This window comes from Sciurus vulgaris (genome assembly GCF_902686455.1).
Source record: "Sciurus vulgaris genome assembly, chromosome: 2".
Lineage (NCBI taxonomy): Eukaryota > Metazoa > Chordata > Mammalia > Rodentia > Sciuridae > Sciurus > Sciurus vulgaris.
Genome location: NC_136462.1, coordinates 13,542,975 through 13,570,822, shown reverse-complemented (window position 1 = coordinate 13,570,822; position 27,848 = coordinate 13,542,975). Strand labels below are relative to the sequence as shown.

The 27,848-nt window shown below is 51.1% G+C and overlaps 1 protein-coding gene across 1 annotated transcript in view; it reads left to right on the top strand.

Moving 5' to 3' along the window:
- Positions 1–27,848, top strand: part of SLC24A4 (solute carrier family 24 member 4) — a 137,568-nt gene that overhangs the window by 104,769 nt on the left and 4,951 nt on the right. The window contains exons 13-16 of the mRNA XM_079127629.1: positions 17,781–17,947; positions 22,100–22,214; positions 24,983–25,095; positions 27,587–27,652. Coding sequence (XP_078983755.1) covers positions 17,781–17,947; positions 22,100–22,214; positions 24,983–25,095; positions 27,587–27,652 — 461 coding nt within the window. The remainder of the gene's footprint in view (positions 1–17,780; positions 17,948–22,099; positions 22,215–24,982; positions 25,096–27,586; positions 27,653–27,848) is intronic.

Below are 27,848 nucleotides of genomic sequence, written 5' to 3'. Positions count from 1 at the left end.
GGTGACTGCGTGACGTTCTCTGTCACGTCCCCAGCCCTTGCAGGTGGAGGAGGTGGCAGGCCACACCTGGGGCTCCGTCTCTCTGTCCACTTGGATACACGCCATTCCTCGGGCAGACCCTGGGCACCCGGGACTCTCTGGCTTGGGGACCACCTGGCCTGAGGCTGGATTGCTCTTCCCACACGGACACCAGAGGCTGGGAGTCAGGCCTCCTGGGGAGGAGGAGGCACCTGTCCCCAAGGAAGCCCCGGTCTCAGCCCCGGTTCTGCCTGTCCAGGGAAAGCCCTCTGCAAGTTGCTTGGTGGCGCGTCCTCTGGGACGTCCTGCAAGCCCGTGGTGGCCTCACCCTGGCCTCCCATGGGAGCTTCCTCTCCTGTCCTGGTGGAGGGAAGCAAGCCTCGTCCTGCTTACCAGGATGCTGGTCGTCCTGTCCCGGCTGTGACAGAAGCCAGCGTCTTGGCACATGCCAGGTGCCAAGCAAAATCCGATTTTTATAGAGCGTGTGGCTCAGCCGGGGCTGCCATGGCAACAGCATGGTCCAGGTGCTGTCACTTTCTCATGGTTCGGAAGCCAGAGGCCGGGGACCGTGCTGCATGGTCGGGCTCTGGGTGGCTCAGCCGACAGGCAGCTGCCCTCTCACCGCGGGCTGGCGCGACCTGGCCTTGGCGCGTGCAAGTAGATACAGCGGGTGAGATCTCGCTTCCTTCACTCTTAGCATCTCATTTAACCTTAGTTTCTCCCAAAGGCCTCTCTCACGCTTGGGGTACCAGCCTCAACCTAGGAATTAAAGTGGCAGGGGACACGATTCAGCCCGTAGCATGATCTTTCCAGGTTTCTGTAGGCCATGCGCTGTTCCAAGAGTTTCATGTGTGTTCCCTCATTTAAGCGTCCTCCCAACACAAGGCAGGATGATTATTAGATGTATTTTATAGAGAAGGAAAGTAAGCACAGAGAGGTTAAGTGACTCATGCTTGGACACCCAGCAACTAAATGGTTTTTCCCCAAACAGCTCACGCTAACCACTGTGCTGCCCTGTCTCTAAGAGCGGAATGCTTCCATATGATCTTCACAGCTGCCCTGTGCGAGCACTCGCTGTCATTATCCCTGCATTCAGAGAAGGGAACTGAGGCTCAGAGAGGTCATAGGGCGCCCCAAGTCACACAGCCATCATGTGGCAAGCCTTTCTCCCACTCTGCACTTCCCAAACTGTGAATACTGCCAGGGGCTGGCCCAGTGGGAGAAGGACCCAGGTCACAGGACCCGGGGCCGTTGCACAGCGTGGAGAGGCCTTGAGATTCACCCAGGGTCCACGGTGCACTGCGGCTCATTTCAGAGGAGAAACCCAGGCCTGTGGCGGTTCCTGGGGTGGTAACGCGCGGTGACGCATTGAGTGCTTGCTCGGGCCAGGCAGGTGCTTGACTCGTGTTAAGCTGTCCCCTCTCACAATGGCCCCTGGAGTGGCTGTTGTCATTCTTCCCCTTTCCCAGGCGAGGCTGCCCAATGCCACAGGGCAGGAGGGGGCAGGGCTGGGATTGCCCCCTGGCACTCCGACCCGGGCAGGCCTAGTAGCGACCCGTGCCCCAGCAGTGGGTCCTTTGTCTTGCCCCCCATTGCAGCCTTAGGGAGTGGGTGGTGCTGCCCAGGATGCAGCCTCACCCAGCCACGCGGGGACCAGAGAGCAGGTGTCTTGCTGCGTGCTGTGGTGAACTGAGTGGGACTTGCCCATCATCCCGAGTCTTGTGTGGCACCACGAAGCCTTGCTTCTGAATTACCATAAAATCCAGGATAAGTAAATAGAAGATGTGCTCATCCGCCTCACCTTCCTCAGAGGCGGATGGCTCCTGAGAGCCGTGCTGACTGGCAGGAGAGGGTCTTTGGTCCTTCTGAGCCCAGGAAGCTGCAGGCTCCATCCATGAGCCCGTTCCTCCTCCCACCAGGGAGAACCTGTGTGTTCCACCCTGGCTCCGCCTGGCCTGGGCCCCAGAGTCCCGGTGGACAGGATTTTGTTCCTGCCCTGCTCAGAGGAACCACCAGAGAAAGCGCGCCTCCAGCAGACAGCCCGTACATAAGTCAAGGTCAGGATTCCACAGAGGCTTCTCTCCGTCCTGAGCCCGGAGGGGGCGGGTCACGAGGCAGCTGACACAGTGGCCAAGCATCTTTGCGTTTCCATTTCATGGCTTCATGGAAATGCTAGTCACTTATGTTCATGATCATGTTCATACCTTCAAGTGCACAATTGGTGGCTTTTAGGGTACCCACAACGTCATGCAACCACCTCCACAATCAATTTTAGGACATTTTTATCATCCCCACAAAGAAACAGTTAGCAGTTACTGTCCTTCCTGTAACAGTCTGTAACAGTTAGCAGTTACTATCCTTCCGCCCAGCCCCTGGTTGCTACTGATCAGCTTCCTGTCTTGTTGGATTTATCTTTTCTGAATATTTCATCTGAACAGAATCATGTGACAAGTGGCATTTGGTGACCGATGTCTTTCAGTGGCGTGCTTCCCGGGTTTTCCCACAGTGTGGCGCTGATCAAACTTTGATCCCGCATAACTGCGTACCCTCCTGGCCCTGGGCAGGCCACCCCTGGTGGTTTCCTCGGTGGGTGCCTTGTTCCACTCTTTCTTTGGCTGTGAGTAGTTTTTGAAAGAGCTTCCTGGAGAAGGGGGTTCAGTTCTTGTCTCAACGGGAGTAGTGTTTCTCCAGGGTCCCTGTGCTTGGCAGTGTCTATGAATATTTAAGTCAACTTTGAGAGCTTTGGGAACATTGAGACTGGCCGCCTCCTATTCCAAATTGGGAGACCGAGGCCTAGAGAAGACCCCAGCTGGCCCCACCCACAGACCCAGGCGTCCCGGTCACCCGCCCTGGACATGGGCTCCAAGAGGCCCCTGCAGGCAGGCCAGCCCAGGACTGCGTCCAGAGCCACTGAGCCTCTTCAGTGCCCCAGCAGAAGCCACACAAGTGCCTTTCTGCCAAGGGGGACAGTTAAACTTAAGTTTTTCAGGGCTGTCAAAAAGCCCAGCTTGCTGCCATCCTTCTCCACGGTAATGCAACCAGAGCCACAGGAAGGCGGCCCTGCCTTGTCCCAGTTCCCCTTTTCAAATTCGGGAACCCTCTTTGGATCTGCGAATGCTGCCTTTAGCTTTCCTGGCGGCCTCTGCAGACACCCGGGAAGAAGCTGCACAGGGTGCTGCTGAGGGCCAGTGCACAGACCCCAAGGCCTCCAGAGCCCACCAAGGCCAGGAGAGGCCGCTCCACGGTGGCACAGACGCAGCTTCCTCGTGCCCGCTGCCCGCAGCCCTGGTCAGCACTTACATCTGAACTTCAAGCCTGCACCAAGCCCATTTCTGAATGAGGGAAGCCCAGCCCAGATGAGACCCTCGCAGGGTCTGCCTGTCTCCTGCTGGCTGTGGTCACGAGGTCAGGTCCTGAGCAGGACCAGGTCGGAACATGAGGGGCAGCCAGAAGGGAGGGTGGGAGAGGCCAGGAAACACCAGCACCCCAGGCCTTCCCTGCTCCCCAGGGCCTCCAGGTTCAAGGTGAGCCTGCAGAGGTGCTGGTGTGCTCTGGATGTTTAGCTCTGTTTGGTCTGCCTCAGGTTTCTTGAGGTGGAACAGTCATGTCCCCAAGATGAGGCTGTGGAGGTGGAAGGTCCACTCAGTGCCACACAGTCAGGAATGACAGGCCAGGACAGCTGTCTTTGCCAAGCCCTGAGGTCCCTGCAGTGTGGTGTAGAGCTGGCCCTAACCTGGGGTCATCTTAGGATGGAGACATTTCCAGCTTGGGACTGTGTCCCTCCAGTCCCAAGTGGACCATGGAGCCTCAGGGTGGGGTCTGTGGGAACATTTGCAGGGTTGGCCAAGGGTCTCTGAGATGGACACCAGCTGAGAGCACTCGGGACCTGACTTCTCTTTGACTGGGAAATCCTGGTCTGCAGGCCTGGTCCGTCCTCCATGAGGACAGTGGCTTCCATGAGAATGGACAGAGTCCCAGAGGCCTGACAGAGTTCCCTCACTGTGCGAGGCGAGACCAGGCCAAGGCTGCCTCCTTCCAGAAGGCCTCCACAGTCCCCAGAGTTCTCCCAAACTCTGTGCTGGGCTGCAGGGGAAGGGCTTTTCCTGGTCTTTGTGTCCCTGCCCACCAGCCCAACTCCCTGTGTGTGTGCGGCCTCTATGTGGTGCATGCCTCTGCTGGTGCCTGGAGCCTCCGTAATCCTCCCTCAGTGCCTCCTCCAGCTCGGGCCTCAGCTTGGTTCCACCATAGATTCCAACCCTTCTGCTCCCTCTGGGCCCCTCTTCTGCACCTGGTGCCCTCAGGATCACAACTCACCTCTTAGGCCCCAACCCGGTGCTGGGCAGTAGTAGGCCCTTGGTAAGTGAAGGCTATTGGGGTTGACATCAGCATGGCCTCTAAATTTATTCATTGATGTCATGACCTTGAATACTAAGGAACACACGCACGCACACGCACGCACACACGCACACACACACACACCTATTAGAATTAGCACACTTTCAGTGTACAAGATCAATATGCAAAATTAAATTTTATTTCTTTATCTTATCAGTTAATCTGAAGATGAAATTAAGAAAATTTCATTTATACTAGCATCAAAAAGAATGAAACACTTAGGAATAAATTTAACAAAAGTAGTAGACTTATACACTGAAAACTACAAAATATTGTTGAAAGAAATTAAAGAAGCTATAAATAAATGGAAAGATATTCCATGTTCATGGATTGGAAGACTTAACATTTTTAAGATGATAATAGTCAAATTGATCTAAGATTTAATGCAGTCCCTAAAAACCCAAGTTGTTTTTTTTCCCCCAGAAGCTGACAAAGTGATCCTAAAATTCACAAGGAAACACAAGGGACCCAGTCTTGCTAAAGGACAATGTTGAGGACTCACATTTCCTGACTTTAAAACTTACTGCAAAGATACCATGATCAAAACTGTCTGGCACTAGCATAAGCATAGACATATGGATTAGTGGAATAGGTGGATCTTGAAACACACCCATATATTTAAGGTTGATTGATTTTTGGCAAAGACACCAAGACTATTCAATGGGGCCAGAATTGTCTTTTTAACAAAGGATACTAGGACAACGGGATAGGTACTTTTTAAAAAGAGATGAGATTGACCCTCCTCCCAGTTTTTACCACAAACAAAAGTTAATATGAAAATATAAGAGCTTCAAGGTAATAGCCTAAATTGAATGGCTGAAAATATAAAACTCTTAGAAGAAAACATAGGGATAGATATTCATGGCTTTGAATTAGTGGAGTCTTAAGCGTCACCATAAACAAGCAATGAAAGATGAAATAGGTAAGTCATACTTTACCAAAATTTAAAACTATTGTGATTCATAGGACATTTTCAAGAAAGTGAAAAAATATCCTCCACAAAATGGGAGAAGAAAACGTGCAATTTATCTGAGAAGAGTCAGTATCTAGGACAGAGACACAGGTCTTGCAAGTCAACAATAAAAAGACAACCTGGTTTGAGCTGTGCCTGGCAGCACACACCTGTAATCCCAGCAACTTGGGAGGCTGAGGCAGGAGGATTGCAAGTTCAAGGCCAGTCTCAGCAATTTAGGCAGGCCCTAAGCAATTTAGCAAGAGCCTGTCTTAAAATATACAGCTCAGTGGGAAAGTGTCCCTGGGTTCAATCCCCAACCCAATTTGAAAATGAACAAAGGGTTTGAACAGATGTTTCTCCCAGGATGTATGAATGGTTAGCAGCCCTTAAAAGATGCTCAGCATGTTTGATAATTAGGAAAATTCTAATAAAAAACAGTGAGATACCACTTCATATCCACTAGAATGGCTACAATCAAAACAGATGAACAATATCAAGTATTGACCAGGAGATGGGAGGACAGGAACCCTTGTCCACTGCCCTTCTGGACATGAGACTTTATGGCCACTTTGGAAAACAGTTCCACATGGAGTTCAGCAGAATGCTCCAGGACCCTCAGTCCTACCCCGTTACATATGTGGGAAAATGAGAACACGCGTCCACACCCTCACTTGTATTCAGTTAATAGCAGCGCTGTCTGCAGTGGCCAGAGTGGAAACAACCCAGATCCACTAAGCGGGGTGTGGCCAAGTCTGACGAGGTGTACCCAGAGCTGGGGTGGGGCTCCCCGGGAGACCGCTGCCCAGCATGCACCAGGCCCTGGGTTGAATTTCCAGCAACACACACACACACACGCACACACGCACACATACACACACACACACAAGCACGCATGCACAGTCACACAACGGAAGGTTTTCCAGATATAAAAGGAAAGTACTCTCACAGGCTACACCACGAGCCAGCTTTGGAAACGCTGCTAAGGGAGGAAGCCAGAGGCTGAAGGCCACACCTTGCAATGCCCTTTCTGTGGAATGCCCAGGGCAGACCAATCGGTGGGGCCGGAAAGTCAGTCAGTGGTTTGCGGAGGCAGGAGGGGTGAGCGATGTCTACTGCCAAGTGCTGGGTTTTCACTGGGGGTAAGGAAGTCATCTAGAATTTTCTAGTGGTGATGGTCACACCACTTTTGAATGTACTGAAAGCCACCAAACTGCACATTTCCAATGGGCAAGTGTTATGCTATGGCAATTATATCTCAGCTCTTTCAAACGGAGCCCACTTCGAGCTGCGGTTCTTGAAGTGTGGTCCAGGGCCCAGCAGCCTCAGGAGCCCCTGGGAACTTGCTGGAAATGTGAATTCTCTAGTCAAGTATGGTGGCATGTGCCTGGGGTCCCAGCTACTCAGGAAGCTGAGGTCCGAGGAGCCCAGGAGCTCAAGACCAACAAAGCGAGACTGTCTCATTAGACATAAGTAAGTGCCAATTCCTGGAGTCCTGCTCCAGGCCTGTGAGTCACCAGCCCTGGGGGTCTGACCCCTCCATGGGCTCTGATTCCAGAGGCTATACTCTAGGTGGTACAGCTTCTCTCCCGGACCCTCGGGCACCTCCGCGTCACCTGGTGGCATCAACACCCCATGTGCCATAGGGCAACCCTGCCTTGGTTGGAGTGTCTAATTTGTTAACTCTCCAGATTAATTTGAGGTTTTCCATCAGCAACTACGTCTGTTCTTACTTTTTTCCTCCAGTGTGATCAGCCATCTGCATTGTCATTTTAAGTACTTTTTGTCACGTAATCACATTACAATGTTCTGCTCCTAAAGAGAATTCAGAGCGCTTAGGGAAGGCACCCTCACGCTTCCCTCTGTGCCAGGAGTCTGGGATGAGCCTTTCTCTCTTATGCTGTGTCTGAAGATATGGAATGGAGGACCAAGGGGCTTCCGGGAGCATCAGGGGGATGTCCCCTGAGGTGGACATAGTACCTTACCCCTGTGGCCCTGTAACACTTTTATCACACATGAGTCAGCCAGACTCTTCTAGGGTTGGGGAAACCCAATTCAGGCCGCTTTAAGCCAGAGCCCCCATCACGGTGGGACACACAGGGGCTCAGACGGGGTTGCGAGATGCTTGTCGTCTCCTACCTTGCAGGTTGGCTTCTTCCCCAGCAGCTTGCCAAGATGGCTTCCGTCGCGCTAGGTCAGCCCGGTGCACAGACGGCACCTCTGTGTGAGAGAAGGAGCCCGTTCAGCCACTTACCATAGGAAGCTCCCAGGCCAGAGCCTGAAGCTCAAGAGACTTATTTTCCTCGTAATAAGGAGCCCTGGATCAGGGGGTCCCACAGCTCTGGCCGCATGCACCTCGGCCATCCTCAGCAGGTAGCTTTGTCTCGGGGGTTTGCTGGGGTTCCTGAGGCTCCAGTGTGTCCCAGTGCCAGGGAGGAACAAGGACAAAGGGCAGGAGGTGAGACCCAGACCAGCATCCGACCCTCTGCCTACAGGAAGATGCTTCCTGGAAGCTCCACCAAGTGGACTTGTACCAACCCATTGTCTTGAACTGTCTGTCGCCATCCCTACCTGCACGGAGACCTAGGAAATTAAGAACTTCAGATAGGGACCCGCTGTCCCAAGCGAAATCGTGTTCTGTTGGTGAGGAGGAAGGGCCCTGGGTAGGAGGAGCGCTGGTCCCCAGCAGGATCCCCAGGACGGACTTGTGGAGTCAGGTGCCCAGCCCAGAACCTGTGTACGCCCCACGAGGGCAGGTCAGGGTGCCCTCTGCTGGCTGTCGGATCCCCAGTACCAAGAACAGGGTTCAGGATGGAGACTGAAGGTGCTCCGTGTTTCTGGGGCTCGTGGTCAGTCAAGCGTGAGTCTTCCACCCACGGGAGGGTCACTGTGCCTAGCCCACGTGGCAGGGAGATTGGAGGACTGGTTCCCTGACGGGAAACGAGCAGGTGGTCAAGGTGAAGGGTAACCGTGCTGATGGCCAGACAAGAACGGCGAATGCCCTCTGCAACCTGGAGTTGCTTGAATCCTTGACGGAGCAACTTGCGTTAGCAAAACTCCAGGAACTGATGAAAAGACTCAAAGCCATTTCATGAAGTTAGCGGCACGTGATCCCTGACGTATTTCCTTATTTTCCAATTGCTTCAGGCTTTGACATCCGAGGCCTTTCTCTCTGGGAGGCTGCCCCTCCTGGGTCTGGCTGGTTCTCAGAGCCAGTGACCGGCTCCCCGGAGCCTGCCTTTCATCTGCAAACCCACCACCCAGCCTCCTCCGCTGAGCCCCCACCCCTGTCTGGCGGTTGCCTGCAGGGATGACAATCCTCTGTCCTCATCATCCCAGGGAAAGGTACCAACCGGAGGCCCAGCCTCTCACAGAAACCACTCAGCCCTAAGCCTCCTGGCTTACCCTGTGCTGCCATGGAGACCACCAAGGCCAAAGCCGAAGCTGTCCCCTGCCACCCGCCTCCTGGCCTGCACTGGGGCTTCCCCTCGTGGCCCTGCCCAGTGCCCCATGCCCCCTGCTTCTAGAGACCAGGGCATAAACCCGTCTTCCTTCACGATAGCCACTCCTGTGTCCACCTGTCTTGCCTGATCAAGACAAATTAGAAGGGTGGGCTGGGGAGATAGCTCAGTCGGTAGAGTGCTTGCCTTGCAAGCACAAAGCCCTGGGTTCAATCCCCAGCACCGCAAAAAAAAAAAAAAAAAAAAAAAAAAAAAAGAAAAGAAGAAGAAGACAGGGGTGTGGGTTTGGCAAGACAATGTGCCTTTGAGCATGACTTTGGAACTCGAGGACTTGGAAACGGACACCTTCGAATCCCAGTAGGGCTGAGAAATCTACGTTAGCAAGCCCCCAGCCTCACGGTCAAACCAGGAGGCCAAATCCTGGGGCAGGACCTTGCGTGGGGAGTCAACCTGGAATTAAAGCAAATGGGAAGTTTTCAGCCGGGGTGACAGATGGAAATGCCCCTCTCTGCTGTCTCTGTTCTTTGTAATTCTTTGGCTTGGGACCCTTTGGTTACAAGGGATAAAAGCCAGCCAGAGTTGGCTTGAGCAGAAAAGGGGGCCTTAGGAAGATGTTTCCTGGAGCCTTGTGGAGGTGGGTGTCAGCATGAGCTGGAACCAGGAAACATCCGGGTCCCTGCCCCTCATTCCTCTCTTGCCCCTTAGACCCACTGCTTCTGCTCCTCCGCTCCTGACTCCATAGTCTGATATGCACACACTGAAACTGGTCCCAGACTGGTTGACCCAGTCTGATGATAAACCCTCTCTGCCATTCACTTAGAAGATGCCCCTCATCCGGAGCTGGGCAAGTGCTGCCCGAAGTGTCCAAGATACTCCCAGACCCAGATGGCCTGAACTGGCACCAGCGAGACCTGAGGCAGAGTTTCCAGGCTGCCCTGCCTCTCGCTCGGTCAGGTGTAACTAGGTTCGCTAATTTTTCCATTTCAGTAATGTTTCCTGCTGATGTTCTGGTCTCTTGGCACAAGTTTAAGGAATATCTGATTTCATCCATCTAGTATGTGGAAATTCTTTGCCCGGAATGGGCTTTCAAATGGCGACTCTCTCATCCATTATGTGTGATGTTTTTTAAATTCTATTTCTCATGATCTCTTCCTGATCTTGTCCTCACTTCCTGGAGGCCCTTACAGACTCCCATGCATTTAATTAATGTTGAGTTCTGCTGGGGCTGGACCAGGAGCTGTGTGCTCTCCCACAGCTGTGGAAGAATCCAACAGGTTCATGTCTGTGAAGGGCTGACCATCTAGCCTCAAAATTTGTTCAAAAACCGTGTTCGTCAGCTTTCCGTCACTGTGACAAAATACCTGAGAAAATCAACTTAAAGGAGGAAAGATTTAGTCTCATGGTTTAGGAGGTTTCAGGCCACAGTCACTTGGCTCCATTGTTTCTGGGCCATGGCAGGGCAGCACATCATGGCAGGCACCTGTTGGGGGGTGAGACTGCTCCCCTCATGGCAGCCAGGAAGGGGGAGGCAGGGGCTGGAGAAAAGATGCACCCTTCAGGTCTGCGCCCCAGGGACCCGCCTCCTCCAACTTGGCCCCACCCTCTGAGGTCTCTCCCAGGGAGGGAGCAAGCCTTCAGCCCGTGAGCCTTTGGGGAACGTTCCAGATCCAAACTATAACAAACTCAGAGAGCCACGGGCTGACCCGCTCGAAACTGGGTCTGTGTTAGCACGCTGCCTCGACAACAGCATGGGGGCGACAAGGGGCGTCTCCCCTAAGCCCCACTGTGTTATCATCACCCTATTATAAGGTGAGAAAATGAGGCCCAGAAACTGCTTGCCCAGCGTCCACAGCTGAGGAATCGCTCAGCTGAACTCGGACAGAGGCAGACACCAGAATTTTGCCATTACCTGCGCCGCCCTTGGCCTCTGACACTGAACGTCAATGTTCAGAGCAATTAGGTCACAAAACAGCCAATCAAGTGCCAAATTATGCAGAGCAGACTCTTAGAGAGCAGGACAGTGTATTGCCTCCTTGTCGTGTGGCCAGGCTGGTGCAGTAGCCCCGGGAGCCGTACCAGCTGTGTCTGCACACCCAGCAGGGAGGGTAGGTTAGTAGCTTCCAGAAGAATTGGAACAACGGGAGGCTGAGGGTTTGCCAGATGAGTGGAAGGGGGGCCCAACCTGAGCACAGCCCACAGCACCATGACCCACACCCTGAGCATGACCCACAGCAATCAATATCTCTCTCTCTCTCTCTCTCTCTCTCTCATGATAGCTATAAAAAGAAAACAAGTTTCATGGAATAATAATCAACTTTCACTGCATATGACAACCCTGATATTTTCCATTTCTTTTTAAGAAAATGCTGGTTGCCATCCACTAATTGATTTCACAGTCCACCAAGAGATCTCATCCAACACAGCATTAGAAAGGGTCCATTGAGCCAGGCACCGTGGCGCATGCCTGTAATCCCAGCAGCTCAGGAGGCTGAGGCAGGAGGATCACAAGTTTGAGGCCAGCTTCAGCAACTTGGCGAGATCCTCAGCAACTCAGCAAGACCCTGTCTTAAAATATAGAAAAGGCTAAGGATGCGGCTCAGTGGCAAAGCACCCCTGGGTTCAATCCCCACTACACCCCTGCCCCCGCCAAAAAAAGTGTTCATTCACTGATTGGAACATTGTTTCTTGGGAAGCAGTGGTGTGCTGTGGTGCTGGCCCCTGGCAGGGCCAAGATGGTGATGCACGTCAATACCAGATGCAAAACCCTCTCCAGGCAAAGGGACAAACACCTGACGCACTTCGGTGTCTGTGAAATGAGAAACTTGGCTGTGTCATTGCGTCCATCTGCAGAGAGGCCATTGAGGGGCCCAGGGTCACGGTTCCTCAAGGCGAGTCCTACCCCTGTGTTCAGAGTCTAGGTCAATTCTAGAAACGCCTTAGGCCTTCGCAGCCCAGAGGAGCTGCACTGTGGGATGCGAGGGCCTGAAACACGGCCCAGGCCAGTCAGGCAGGGAACTGCCTGTGCTGGGATCAGAAGGAGCAGAACGGGGTGTGCAGAGGAAGATCCAGGCAGGCCAGCGAGCCTGAGATGCCCGCTCTAGAACAGGTTCACTGACCCTTTGCTGATTTCAAGCTGACCATGTTCTCTTGGCTTATTTATTATAAGCCAGCTGGGGGTTTTCTTACTAATGTATTTTTAATGATTTAGAAAGGTTAAAAAGCACAGGTGTTCAGAGCTGAAGCGGCCTCTGCCAGTCCACTTTGCCATTTTAAAAATTGAGATATAATTCAGATACCATAAAATTCACCCTTACACATTTAGGGGTTTTCTTGCTATTTTCACAAAGTTGTGCAACCATCACCCATGTGTGATTCCAGAACATTTTCATGATTCCAAAAAGAAATCCCACACCTGCAACCGATGACCCCCACTCCCTCCTTCTCCCTGTCCCTGGCAACCACTGATCTACATTCTGTCTCCTTGGAGTTGCCTATTCTGGACTTCCCTAACAATAGGCAGACTTTTGTGTCTGGCTTCTTCCCTTTAATAATGATTTCAAGGTTCATTCTTACAGCATGTGTCTGTACTTCATTCATTTTCCTGGGTCAGTAATATTCCATTATATTTACATACCACATTTTGTTTATCTGTTCATCACTTGAACTATTAGGGCTGTTCCATTTTAGGCTCTTGTGAATAATAATTCTTCTGTGAACACTTGAGTACAAGTTTTCATATCAATATTTTGTTTTCATTCCTCTTGGATATACAGGAGTAGAATTGCTGAGTTATATAGCAATGCTCTGGTTAATGCTTTGAGGAACTATCAGACTGTTTTCTAAAAAGACTGTACTATTTTACATTCCCACCAGTATTGTATGAGGGTTCTTATTTTTCCACATCCTTGGTAATATTTGTTATTTATCTTCTTTTTATGTGTGTGTGCCAGGGATTGGACCCAAGGGCCCTTACCCACTAAGCCACATCTTCAGCTCCCCCTGCCTTTTTTTTGAAACAGGGTCTCCCTAAGTTGCTTTGGGCCCCAATAAGTTGCTGAGACTGGCCTCAAACTTGTGATCCTCCTGCCTCAGCCTCTGGAGTGGCTGAGATTGCAACTGTGCACCAATGCACGCACCCAGCTGTTACTTATTTTTCTTTTATCATAGTTATACTTGTGAAATTGTTTTGAATTGCATTTTCCTGATGACTAACGATGGCAAGCATTTTTAATAGGCTTATTGGCCACTTATATGTCTTTTTTGAAGAACTGTCTGTTCAAACCCTTTTGCCTATTTTTTTTTTTTAATTAGGGGATTATATTGTTTTGTTTTGGTCATTGATGAGTTATAAGAGTTCTTTATATATTGTGGATACTAGGTCCTTATCTGATGTATGAGTTACAAGTTGTGTGTTGGGGGGGGATCTCTCGCTTCTTCATTATCATCCTATAAATCACCAAAGTTTTAAATTTTGATACATCCAATTTATTTTTTCTTTCATTGCTTGTGATTTTGGTGTCATTTAAGAAACCATTGACTAAACTTACAGCATAAAGAGCTGTGCCCAGGTTTTCTTCTAAATGTTTTATAATTGTAGTTCTTATATTTAGGTCATTTTTTTTTTAGTTGTACATGGACACAAAAGCTTTATTTTATTTTTAGTGGTGCTGAGGATCAAACCCAGGGCCTCATGCATGCAAGGTGATCTCTCTACCACTGAGCCACAATTATAGCCCCTTGAGTCTTTAAAAAAACAAACTGAATTTTATGTATGGTGTGAGGTAGGGAGCCAGTTTCATCTTTTGCATATGGAGATTCAGTTTTCTCTGCAGCATTTGTTGAAGATGAACCTTCCCCTATTGAAATGCCTTTTTTTGTTGTTGTTCTTTTTAGTTATACACGACGGTAGAGCGTATTTTGACATGTCATACATTCATGGAGTGTAACTTCCCATTCTTGTGGTTGTACATGATGTGGAGTTTCACTGGTGGCGTGTTCATATATGAACACAGGAAAGTTAAGTCCCTTTCATCCACTGTCTCCCCTGTTCCTATGCCCCCTTCCCTCTCTTCATTCCCCTTTGTCTCATCCAAAGAGCTTCTATTCTCCCCACCCCGCCTTATGGTGTGTTAGCATCCGCATATCAGAGAGAACATTCAGCCTTTGGTTTGCGGGGACTGGCTTATTTCATTTAGCATAAGAGTCTCCAGTTCCATCCATTTACCAGAAAATGCCGTAACTATGGAAACATCTTGACACCCTTGCTGAGTGTCAGTTGACCTTAAATGTAGGGCTGATTTCTAGACTTGAAATTCTAGTCCCCCCTCACTCACGCCAGCAGCTCGCTCTTGGTTTCTGCAGCTTGGTAGTGAGTTTTGTACATTCTCCAGTTTTGTTCTTTCTTTTAAGTTTGTTTTGGCCCTTCAGAGTCCTTTGCATTTCCATGTGAATTTTAGGATCAGTTTGACAATTTCTGTAGAAAAACTGGTTGGGCTTCTAAAAGGGATTGCACTGCCCTGTAAATCAGTTTGGGGAATATTGCTTTCTTAACAATGTTAAGCTGCCCAATCCACAAACAGGATGTCTCCCCATTTATTTAGTTCTTTAATTCTTTTCAATGATATTTGGTAGTTCTCAACTTATAAACTTTGTGTTTTTGTTAGACACATATAAGTAGTTTTTTTTTTTTTTTTTTTTTTGGTGTTGCTATCTGTGGAATGGTTTTCTTAATTTCATACCTGGATTATTCCTTGTTAGTGGATCGGAGTACAGCTGAATTTGATAGGTTGAGCTCATTCCTTTCCACTTGTCTGAGCTTGTTAATTCTAATAAGTGTGTGATTGTGTATTTCTTACAGTTTTCTAGATACAAGCCACGTCACCTATAAGGATAGTGTTATTTCTTACTTTCCAATCTGAAGAACCCTCACTTCTTTTTCTTGCCTAGTTTCCTTGGCTAAAACCTCAATGTTATGGTTTAGATGTGGTTTCCCCCAAAAGCTCACTAGGGAGACAGTGCAAGAGGAGAAGTGATTGGGGTATAGCCTTAACCTATCCAGTGAATTGATCCCTGATGGGATTAAGTGGAGGCAGGTGGGGTGGGTGGGGTGTGGGCAGAGAAGTGATTCACTGGGGGCGTGGCTGTGAGTATATATTTTGTATCCGGAGAGTGGAGTCTCTCTCTGCCTCCTGACCACCGAGTGAGCTGCTTCCCTCCGCCACACGCCATGATGTTCAGCCTCACCTGAGGAATGGAGGCGGCTGTCTATGGACTAAGACTGAAACCATGGGCCCTCACATTCACTTTTCCTCCTCTAAAATCATTCTGGTCCAGTCCTTAAGTCACAGTTACCATGCTAAAGAAATGGTAAGGGCAGAACTTTTGTTTTTGTTTGACCTAAAGTATTTTTTAATTGCCCTTGTGATTTCTTCTTCCAGCCACAGTGATTCAGGAGTGCGCTATTTACCTCCCACACATCTGTGAATCTTCTCATCACTGATCCGTTCCACAGTGGCTGGAGAACATGCTCAGCATGGTGTCAGTCCAGATGCATTGAATCTTGTCTTGCAACCTGACATCTGGACTGGCCTGCAGAATGTTCTGTGTGCATTTGAAGGAGAAGTTTCTGGAGATTGTTTCAAATGCATATATTAATGTTCTCCCTCAGATTTAGGAGTTCTCAGACGGGAGTTCTCCAAGTTTCTTCCTGCTGTTTCTCCCTCTCCCCCTGGCCACCCAAGATGTGTGTTTAATCTGGTTGGTGGTGTTCATAGGTCTGAAGCTCTGGTCATTTTTCTTTTCTTTTTTCTCTCTGATCCTCAGGCGAGATTATTTTAAGGGACCTGTCTTCATGGTTGTTGACTATTCCTCCTTGCACAATCTGCTGCAGAATCCCTCGAGTGAATTTTTCACTTTAGTTACTGTACTTCTCAATTCCAGAATTTCTATTTGTTTTTTAAGTCACTTTGACCTCTTTATTCATATTTTCTAGTAATAAATCATTTTCATACTTTTCTTTAGTTGCAGTAGACATAAAAAACTTCTTTATATATATTTTAGAATAGCAAACTAAGTTTTTATCTAATAAACCCAACCTTGGACTTCCTCTCTGAATGTTTATATTGGCTCTTTTGTTCTGTGTATGGGCTATATTATTTTGCAAGTCTCATAAGTCTTCATTATTGTTGTAGAAACAACATATTGTCATCTATTAAAATAACATAATGTGAAAACTCTAGAAATCCTAGGCTTCCTGCTTTCCAGGGTGTGCTATTGTTTTTGCTACTGTTATTGTTTTAATTTGTTTGTTTAGTGATTCTTCTAAACTAATTCTGTAAAAATCTGCATTCTTTGCTGCGTGTGGCCATCCAGGCCTGTGCTTGGTCACTCGAGAGGCCAGTAACCAGACAGACTTCCTAGATGCCTGAATCCCGCCGTCCTCCGTCTTAGCTGAGGGGCTCGCGTGCATCTGGGGTAGCCTTCAACTTTTAGACAGGAAGTTGGTGGCTCTGCCTGAGCCTCTGCTTCTCCCTGTCACAGAGCCTCGGGGTCAGGCAGAAGTGAGAGCTCAGGGCGTCTGAGTCTCCTGACCATGGGACAGCCCAGTGCATGCCCTGGTCCTTGAGGTCTCCAGGAACATGTAGGAGCTTTGCAAAGCCCCAGTCAAGAGCTCATTCCCAGATTTTCCTTTGAAGCTTTTTGCTTACGCTGCTGTTTTCCTCACTGGGATCTACCACTTCAGGCACACGATTTGATCATGGCATCTTACTGTTTTCAATAAATACCCCAAGGAAAATGCCCTTCGCGCTGGGTGAGCTCTGGTTCAGAAAACGTAGACGTCTTCAAAGTGGCGACTTCCAGGAAGTTCCAGAGAAGTCAATGACAACAGTTCTGCGGGAGAGGACTTCCCAAGTGCTCCACAGAGGTTTCCCCACAGGACACCTGTGGGCTCTTGCTTGGGAGGCCCTTTCGACAGGTTCGGAAACATGGGTCACAACCTGCCCCCTCTGGTGGCCACGAGGCGGGACTGCAGGTGACTGGTTGGCAAGGCCACAGGGACCTTGGAAGCCCGCGCAGTTCTTCCGTGATCGTGCTGATTTCTTCAACAGACTTCCGGTTCTATTTTTGCTACAAGCCCTTGATTGAATTCCAGAATTCCAAAGAAGATCATGACCATTTTTGCCCTTGCTTTTACAGAGAAGAAGATTTTCAAGGTCCCTCCCGCACAGCCATCGACGTCCCTAGCCAGCCACTCTTGACTCATGCTGGGTGTCTTAGGAAGGACCCTGCTTGCACTCGGTGACTTACTGAGGCCACTTTTTCTTGGCTGAATTCCTCGGCAGGGTCCAGAGCGAGGGGGCTGCCAGGCAGGCAGCAGGCTGACTACCCGACCTCGGGCAAAGAGGCCGAGATTCACAGAGCACCGACCGCGCTGGGCCGTGGGCCGAGGCTGTGGACAGACTGTGTCACATTGTCCTTGCAACAACCAAGAAAGAGATATTGTTCCTATTTAACAGATGAAGAAATGAGTCTCACACCAAACGGCCGGCTCTGTGCCTGCTGCCCGTGGCAGGCGCCCCTTGTGTGGATTGCTGCCATGTTGTCGTATCAGCATGACTGCTGTCATCAGAGCAGGACGTGGTGCCCAGGGGATCGCTCACAGCTGGCTGAATGGCAGCCCGCCTGTGGGATTCCAGAGCTCCTCCGTGTGCACATCCCCAGCCCAGCTCCCTGGGCCTGGTTCCTCCTGCTCTGCGTCCCACCTCCCGGATCCTAACAAACCAGTTGTCCTTCTACTTCCAGAGTGACATTATAGACGTCTGTGATTCTCTGAGGCCAGTTGCTTGGTGGCGTTCTTTGGTTTGGGTTGAGAAAAGTAAAACCAGCTGGTGGCTAGCAGGCGTCTAACCCCGGGTCTCTCTCCCCTCCCTCCTTGCTGTCCCCGCCCCCTGCAGAGGCACGAGGGGACAAGGCCAAGTGGGTGTTCACCTGGCCGCTCATCTTCCTCCTGTGCATCACCATCCCCAACTGCAGCAAGCCCCGCTGGGAGAAGCTGTTCATGGTCACCTTCATCACGGCCACGCTGTGGATCGCTGTCTTCTCCTACTTCATGGTGTGGCTGGTGAGTGGGGGGCGCAGTGGGTGGACCGATGGCCCCTGCCCAGCGAGGAGGAGGGCCTGGACTCAAGGCCACCTCGGGGTCAGTGGCTCAGTGCTCAGTAGGAAAGCATCTTCACGCAGGTGCAGGGTGCCATGCTGTGTGCCGGGGACTGGCCACAGCCTGAGCTCGCCTCTGAGGCTGTGTGGGAGGGACGGGAACGTCACACAGGTGAAGGGCGGGATGGCGGAGGACTCTGACAGGGGCTGCTGATCACAGCCCCCTCACTTCCAGGGTCCCCAGGGGAGCGTGAAGGAAGGAGGCCGGGTCCGTGGGACATGAGGTTAGACGCAGGTGGCTCTCCCCAAGCCTGTCCCTGTGCTCCTCTTCCTGTCCCCTGTGCCCACCTCTGCTGTCATGCCTCATGTGAGTTCCCTTCTGTCCTCATAACCAGGCCACGGGACAAGTACTTTTATTGTCCCCATAGTACAGATGGGGAAACCGAGGCACAAAGAGTTTTGAGGGTCTCGCCCCAGGTCACACAATAGCGAGTGCTGGAGGTGGGATTAGAGCCCTGTTGTTGACCCCCACCGCATCCTGGACCACCTCTCAGCTGTGCCTGGAGTTCTCCCATGCCAGGGGAGGGACGCTCTGCAGGCCTGGCCTCTCACCTCGGGCCACAGGAGACAGCTCCTCGTACAGGCCCTTTGCTGGCTGGACCAGGCTATGCAGGAGCCCAAGGTGGTCCTGGTGCACGTGTCCCAGCCAGAGGGCCCCCTCCTCCTTGGCCCCAGTGGAAGCCCAGGAGCGTGGAGAGCAGAAGTAGTTTCATTGTGGCCGCTTCCCACAGGTGGTGAAGCTCACCTGTTGGCCACTCGCACTTTGGTGGCTTTCTGGGGTCACTGCATTCTCCTCCTAACCCCCACTGCCAGGGTGGAGGAAAGCGGGGCTTGACTGAGCTACAGCAGAACCCGGTGCCCACCGGGCCCCCTCCCTCATTCCAGAGGAGCCAGGCGGCAGTGGGAAAGAAGGCCCTGGGGTCATTCTAGAGCAGCTCTGAATGCCAGTCCTACCTCTGAGGGGTCCGGCCTGAGCAAGTGACAGCCCCTGGGCCAAGGTGGCCCCTTCTGGGAAGGCAGTGGCCCCCACTGTCTTATTGGGTTATCGGAGCCTGTTTTAGTCAGCTGCTGTGACCAAAAACCCTGACAAGAACAGTCGTAGAGGAGGAAAAGTTTATTCGGTGCTCACGGTTTCAGAGGTCTAGTCCTAGACGGCTGACCCCATTGCTCTGGCCCAGGGTGAGGCAGAACATCATGGGAAGGGCGTGGGGGAGGAGGAAAGCCACTCAGGATGTGGCCCCCAGGAGAGGGAGAGCGCAACTCACCAGCAAGGAAATGCAAACCCAGGGACCCACCTCCTCCAGCCGCACCCTGCCCACCTAGTTACCACCCAGTTAATCCCCATCAGTGGATTAAGGCCGTGATTAGGGTAAAACTCAAAACCCAGTCGGTTCACCCTTGAGCCTCCTTGCATTGTCTTAGGTATGAGCTTTGGGGGCCACCTCATCTCTAAACCTCACAGAGCCTGACATTCACAGGCCCGCAGGCAATCCTGGTTCTGCTCCCGCCAACCCCAACCACACCGTCCCTGTCCTCCCCAAGCACAGTGTGAGCCCAGGCAGAAGTCAGGATTCTGAACTGTGAGCGGGCGCCCTTTTGCAGGACAGGAGAAGGGGGCTTTCCTGTGTTGGTTTGGGGAAAGAGCTGGAAATAGCTCCAAACCCCCCAGGACAAGGTGACAGAGATAATAAACACTATGCCTTGAATTTGCACATCTTAATTTTTCTGAAGCAAAATTACCCACCAGCCTATCTTTACGTTTTAAATCCAGCACAGCATCGCAGGTAAAAGCAGTCTTCCATGGCATTTGGGCAGGTTTGAGAATTTGGAAGATCAAATTAAAGAAGGTGTGAAAATCTTCCTTCTCTAGTTACAGGAACGAGCAGCCTGGTTGGGTCCCCTCTACTTAGCCACGGGCTGGCCCTCCCACCCTCACATCCTTGACCTACTAATTCCACTGCTGTTTCTTAAGCCAGAGACGTGGCAGCTTGGCTGGGGGTCAGGGAGCCACCTTGCTGGGGCCCTCTTACCTGTGGTTTGAACTTCGGATGGCCTGGTTGGGGGGCACAAAGAAGGCCTCACTGTGATTCTTCCTAAGCAAGGTTGCTGGCCTTGGTGTGATGCACTTGCCCCACTGTGCCTGGTGAGGCGCCAGGGAGCAGGGCAGTCCCCTACCCGCCTTTCCCCTCTCTGGCCTCCAAGGCTTCAGGGAAAACAGTTCTTGACTGTCAGCATCCAAAGGGAACAGCCTCAGACGTGGATCGCCCTTCTCCCCAGCACAGTTGGGGACACTGAAGACGAAGGTCGCACAGGCAGTCAGGGGCAGAGTTGGGACCTGTCCCCGGGCCCTGAACATGGCTCTTCTTCCCCTTCTGAAGCCTAAGCGTCAGGAGACTCAGAGGGCGCAGGGCCAGAGTCCAGGGTAAAGCCAGGCTCGGCAGCATCCTTGATCCTGAATGTGCTGGGTGATGTGTCACACCGCAAAGCCTGCCTTCCTTCCACCCCTCTGTCCTTCGACATCGTAGCCACATAGTTCAGTGGTTAAGGAAAAAAAGAAAAAAGAAACAACCAGCCCTAGGAATTCCAAGGTAACCCAGTTTCTGCACTTACCACGTCTGGAGTCACCAGTTCAAAACTGGTCAGCGACCGCCTGGTCTGGATTGCAAAGACCCCCTTTGCGGCCCACGTGGATTAAGCACCGATGGATCATTCCTCCTCTTTGTCCCCTACTCTCCCTCCTGCATGGCTGAGAGCAATCTTGTCAGCACCAGGTGATCTGAGAAAATGACATCTCACTCGGGAGCCAGGAGGGCTGCCTGCCGGGTGGTGCTGAGCTGGGCCTCCTTGGTGGGCTCTGGCATCTGCAGACGCCTCGGCAAAGCTTCCTCCCAATAGGGATCCCTCTCTGGTCCAGACACTGGCTGCAGGTCGGGCCGAGCTTTGCACTGGAAAGCAGGCCCAGTCCAGGGCTCTCGGAGCCCGTGGAGCCTAGACCCTCAGCCTCTGCCCCCAAAGATAGCAACCAATGACTGAACCAGAGGGAAGCATGCCACAGCCAGGCACTGTGGCCTCACCTCTTCTCATTTCATCCTTGTCAACAAGCCTGTTTAACAGGTGAGGGACTGAGGCTCAGAGGAGCAAGCTAGCATACCCAGGGTCACACAGCTGCTGGCTGGGAGTGGGACCAGCAGCTGAGACGTGAATGGCTCTCGGGGCACCACTGTTCCTGATCTCCAGATGGGGAGGCAGAGCAGAGCTGAGGGCTGTTGTGAGCCAAGGTGGTCCACATGCTTCCAGAACTTTCCATCTGAGCACTACTCAAGACCCCAGCCATCTCCTGAGAGTCCGACACTCATTAGGAGAGCACACGACTGTGCGCCAAGAGCGTTAAGAGCCTGTCGATCCTTTCATCCGGAAGCTTCACCTCTTGGAAGTGACCCTAAGTGGTAAAAAGCCAAAGATGCTGCACAGGACCTCATGATGGAAAGGCCGGGCTCCAGCTGTGGGGTCAGAAACCCTTGGCTTGGAACCCCTGCTCCATGGGTAATCAGCTGTGCGTCCATGGCGATGTGGCTTAACCGCTCTCACCCACAGTTAGCGTATCAGTAATGCCTCCCTCATCAGTGGTGGTGAATGACAGGGTGCGTGAGATTATGGAAACACCTTGTAGCACACCCAATACCCAGTAAGTGCTCAGTAAATACTGTCACATGCAGGGATATGGTAAGAACCAGATAGGGACCAGCTGAATACCCAGCGGTGGGAATCGGCTAATGTTTCACAGCCGTACAGTGAAAGGTAAGCATCAGTTCAAATGCGTTACAGATGAAGATTCCCATGGAAAGGGGTTCTCGATGGTTCTCATGTGAATGTCACAAAATAGATGCTGATACTATCATTTGAATTCTTTTTTCCTAACACGTACACACACCAAAAACAAGATCACAGATACCTTTTAAGCACGCATGGTTCCCAGACCAGCAGCCTCAGGGTGCTAACACGGGGTGGGGGAGGTTTCCGGGGTGTCTGGTGGGCTCATTCCCCGTCTCTCCTGCAGGTGACTATCATCGGGTACACACTGGGGATCCCCGACGTCATCATGGGTATCACCTTCCTGGCCGCGGGCACCAGCGTCCCCGACTGCATGGCCAGCTTAATCGTGGCGAGACAAGGTACGGATGGAGCGCGGTCCCCACAGCCACCAGCAGCGCCTTGCAGGCCCCGACTTCTGCCCACGCAGAGTTGGCCAGGTTGTGGCTCTGAGGGTGGCCGCTGTCCAGTGCTGCTATGAGGAGACTGCCACATCCAGGAGCACCACATATTAGCTGCCGTTGTGGGGAGAGTCTCCAGGAGGAGCTCCTCGGGTGTTCGGAAGCGAACACTCCGTGGTTTTCAAAAAGTGAACCCACCCTTGCCCTCCACCGTGAGGCCGAGCGGAGCCCAAGCCAGCCTTCCGCAGCCAGTGAGCCAGCCAGGGGCTGTGTCCCAGGGCCAGGAAGGGAAAGTGAGCATCCTGCTGGGCACGGCGGCACACGCCTGTAATCCCAGCGACTCAGGAGGCTGAGGCAGGAGGATTCCAAGTTCAAAGCCCCCCTCAGCAAAAGCGAGGCACTAAGCAACTCAGTGAGACCCTGTACAAAATAGGGTGGGGGATGTGGCTCAGTGACCCAGTGCCCAATCCTGGTACCTCCCCCGCAAAAGAAAAGAAAAGAAAAGAAAAGAAAATGAGCACCCTCTCCATCCAACTGGCTCCCCCTTCCTCTTCCAGCTTTAGAAGATGCGTAGCGTTTTGCTTCGGTGGTTTTCCTTGAAAGCGGACTGAGCGGCTGGGTCGGGCAGGGTGAGGAGTGGCCGTGTGGCTTTGAGGGCAGAACCTAAGAGCTGAGAAGAGCCTGGCTTTTATCTTCTCCTTTTCTGCCAGTGAGTTGGCCTCCCAGAGTGGACATCGAGTTGATCTGGTGGACCTAGTGGGAGGCCAAGAAGGCAAGAGAATGTGCAGTTTAAACAACTGGCCCTGGGGTTCATGCTAGCGAGCGGTGGGTCATGACGCTAGAAACTTAAGGGTCTGAGTGAGAGTCCGGATAAAGTCACTGAGGGTCTCCTTTAGACCCTCAGGTGGGGTTCTGAGGCAAGACACCATCACAGAGAAGCTACAGGGGACTGTAGGAGTACAGAAAAGGGGGCAGCCTGAGGCTCAGGCTGGGGTACATTGTCATAGGGTAACGCCACTGTGATTGACAGAGAATCCAACAGACATGGTAAGATTAGGTAGTTTCTCAACACCAAAGGGCGTAGAAGCCATGTTCAGTGTGTGCTGCACCATGCAGGAGGCGAGTGGAAGGGGAGATTCTGCACCCCGAACTCCCTGCAGGCTCCCAGCTCAAAGTGTAGACCTCTGACATCAACCCAGCTTGGGAGAGATAGGGACGCTTGGGCCTGCCTCCACTAGACGAGATCTGCATGTTAACAGAACCTCCATCCACCCCCACGCCATATGCATGCTCATTAAAGACAGAGTCATTGCCCTAAGAGTCCTCAAGCAGTCCCTCCAGAGGCCGCAGATACCCATGCAGCCCCAGGACTCCACCCACCCGGAGAAGCACCTGTCTCCTCCTGGCCAAACTCAGGGATCTTTTCTCCTCCCGACCTGTCTGGAGAGCGCCTGCATCCTCGCCAGGTGCAAGTAGCTAGTCCAGAACAATCCTGCATGTTCCTAAGTTTTGCCAGACTCCGATCCTGGAAGGCCATGTTCCCAGAGACGTGGCCCCTCCCAGCATTGAGCTGCCAAGACTCTGAGGTCACTCAGAATAGCACCTGACAGGAAGGAGCAGCGGTGTTAGCCCAACCCGGCAGACCTAAAGGAGGCCTTGTGTGCTGGAGTCAGCAGATGACAGCACAGGATGAGGAGGTGCCCTCGTCCAGATGTTGCTCAGTTTCTGCCACCAAGCGACACTATGGAAGTAGGCATTGTGCGCCAGGCTTGCTCCTGCAGACCTCGCGTTGTGCCAGGTGATGAGAGTCACATCGTTAGGGCTGAATGGGAAATGAGAACAGACTTGAGCCAGCATGGGTCATCTTTAGAAATTTACTCTCTGCCTCTTAAGACCCCTCAAGTGGCTGAGTCCCTCGGCCCGTGTCGCTGGTATGAGTCCGGACAGTCGGCAAGAAGGGGCAGACCGATGGCACGGCCGCCAGCCTCTGAGACGCTTCCGGTCTCTTTGGAGAAAGAAAGTTTACCCTTTAGGAACTACCTGGACACGAGATCTGATGCCCAGTTATCCTGGCCAAGGCCATGGGGGGGTCACTGCCTGGGCCACAGCAAGATCTTGATGGCTTGTTATAAAGGATGCTGGACCAGGGGTCTGTGCCCTTTGTCATCTGCCATGTGAGACGCTCTTGTCCCCCAACTTCCCAGCACAACTAGGCTCATTAAGTGAGGAAAGCTCATGTTGGGGCCTCAGAGAAGGTCCACTGAAGGCCAGAAGTTCAAGGTCAAGGTGTGGGGGGGTTGATTCTGAAGCTGAGGGGAATCCTGCCCAGGGCCCTGTCCTGAGGCTCCTGGACTGTCTTCATCCTCAGGCCTCTCCGGGTGCTGTCTGTGGCCAAAGTTCTCCAGTTCCATTGGATTCAGGTCTCCCTAATGACCTCATCTTAACCTCTCACCTTGTCAAAGCCCTGCCTCCAATTAAGGTCACACCCTGAAGACCTGGGGTTAGGACTTCGAGGTGGGAGATCTGAGGGCCACAGTTCAACCCAGGACAGGGTCCTCTCAATTTCTTGAGGGGAGAAGATCTTAAACCTCACAGTAACGGGCTTAGAATGCGGGGTCTCTGAGGAAGGGGTTCCCTTCTAAGGAACGGCCCTGAGGAAACAGTCATGAGAGAGAAGGTGGGTTTCTGGAGACCTGCTCTTGATGACAGAAACGTGTTGGTGTCCCCAGGCCTTGGAGACATGGCGGTCTCTAACACCATAGGAAGCAACGTGTTCGACATCCTGGTGGGGCTCGGCATCCCGTGGGGCCTGCAGACCATGGTCATTAGTTATGGATCCACAGTAAGTTCCTGCCGTGCCCAGGGGAACGAGGTGGGTGTGTTTAGGCCCAGAAGCACTGCTGTCTCACCTTGGCACCTTGGCACCTTAACATCCACCTTCTTTTTCCTTTCCGTCCACGTTTTCCTCCCGGTGCCTTACAGTCGTACGTAACCATGGGATTTGTTGTTACACATTCGTATTTGCACACGATTTGGCCAGTATCACCCAGCACTGCCCCCTCCCGCTTCCCTCCCCAGGTCCCTGTCCTCTGCCGACCTCTCTCTGATTTTCAGGAGATCCCCACCACCCACACCTTTCTCTTCCCTTTTCCTCTCTAGCTTCCACACAAGAGAAAACATACAACCTTTAACCTTCTGAGTTCGACTTATTTATCATAACAGAGTCTAGTTCCATCAATTTTCTTATAAATGACAATTTCATTTTTTTCTTCATGGATGAATAACTCCATTGTGTATATGGATGACTTTTTCCTTATCCGTTCATCCATTGATGGATCCCAAGGCTGGTTCCATAGTTTGGCTGTTAGGAATTATGCTGCTCTAAACATGGGTATGCAGGTATTGCTGTAGTAAGATGACTTCATTTCTTTAGGGTAAATGATGAGGAGTGGTATAGCTGCGTCAGATGGTGGTTCCATTCCTTGTCTTTGGAGGAACCCCTATACCAAATTCCATAGGGTTGTACTAATTTATATCCCACCAACAGTAAAAGTTCTCCTTTTTATCCACATGCTCTCCAGAATTTATTACTTGTATCCTTGATGACAGCCATTCTGAGTGGCGTGAGATGAAATCTTAGCGTAGTTTTGATTTGCATTTCCCTGGTTGCTAATGACGTTGAGCATTTTTTCACATATTTGTTGGCCATTTCTATTTCTCCTTTTGAGAAATGTCTTTAGTTCATTTGCCCATTTAGTAACTGGGTTGTTTGATTTTTTTGGTGTAAGGTTTTTTGAGTTCTTCATATATTCTAGATATTAATCCTCCGTCAGAAGAGTAACTAGCGAAGATTTTCTCCCATTCTGTGGGTTCTCTCTTCACGTTCCTAATTGTTTCCTTTCTTATGCAGAAGCTTTTTAATTTGATGCTGTCCCATTTATCAACTCTAAGCTTCAGGGGTCCTTTTGGGAAAGTCATTGCAGTGTTGACCCTACGATTCTTCTGGGAATTGCATAGTTTCTGATCTAATTCCTAGGTCTTTGATCCCTTTTGAGTTTATTTTTGTGCAGGGTGAAACATAAGGGTCTAATTTCATTTTTCTACATTAGGACAACCAGTTTTCCCAGCCTCATTTGTTAAAAAGGTTGGCTTTTCTCCACTATATGTTTTTGGCACCTTTGTCAGATGACTGTAGATGTGTGAGTTTGTCTCTGTGTCTTCTATGCTGTACCATTGGTCTGTGTGTCTGTTTCTATGCCAGTGCCATGCAGATTTTGCTACTATAGCTCTGTAATATAGTTTGAAGTCAGGAATTGTGATGCCTCCAGTATTGCTCTTTGGCTTAGAATTGCTTTAACTACTCTGGGTCTTCCATTCTTCCAAATGAATTTTAGTTCCATTTTTTTCTAGTTTTGTGAAGAATGTTATTGGTATTTTGATGGGGATTGCATTGACTCTGTATTACTTTTGGTGGTATGGACATTTAACAAAATCAATTGTGCCTATCCATGATCATGGGCGGTCTTTCTGTCTTCTGAGATCTTCAGTTCCCTTCTTGGATGTTCTACAGTTTTCATTGTTGAGGTTTTTCACCTCCATGGTTAGATTTTTTATTTTTGGAGGCTATTGAAAATGGAATTGATTTCCTGATTTCTTTCTCAGCAGCTTCATTGTTGATATATAGGAAAGCTATTGATTTTCGTATGTTGGTTTTGTAACCCACTACTTTGCCAAATTTATTTATTAGCTCAAGCAGTCTTTTGGTGGTGTTTTTTGCATCTTCTAGTAAACAGTGATCATTTGACTTCTTCCTTTACTGTTTTTATCCCTTTTATTTCCCTCTTGCCTAATTGCTCTGGCTAGACTTTCTAGCACTATATTAAACAGGAGTGGTGAGAGTGGACGTCCTTGTCTTGTCCTGGGTTTTAGGGAAATGCTTTCAGTTTTTGCCCATTTACTCTGAGGTCGGCTTTGGGTTTTTCATGTGTAGCCTTTGTGACGTTGAGGTGGGTTCCTTCTATTCCTAGTGTCCTCAGTGTTTTTATTATGAATGGGGCACCCACCTTTTTCGATGGCTTCCAGAACATCTTAGAGGGCTCGGAATAAGGAGGCCTAAGTTTGCCAGGGCTGTTCAATGCCTCAACCTCTTTCCTCAGCCTGTCCCCTCCCAGCCCCCTGGAACCCACAGTGTCTAGATCCCCCAAGGCCATGCGCTTACCCGAGGACCCCTGTGTTTTCCTGACCAGTGAATGACAAAACCAGAGCACCTGGGCATTCACAGTGGATTGGCCGCGCAACCAAGATGTTCAGGGCACGTGTGTTTGGTTTTCCAGGTCAAGATCAACAGCCGGGGTCTGGTCTATTCTGTGGCGCTGCTGCTGGGCTCCGTGGCGCTCACCGTGAGTCTTTACACTTCCCAAAGAGAAGCCTCACGCAGGCCTCATTCCATCTGCTTCTGCCTTGTCACTTGCATGACTCCAGACACCTCCCTGTCACCTGCCCTGCCGTAAGACAAGTGGAGGGAAGGTGTACACCCACACATCCTCCAAACCCCATTTTTCCCAAGAGCATCTACCAACGTGCTACACATTTTCC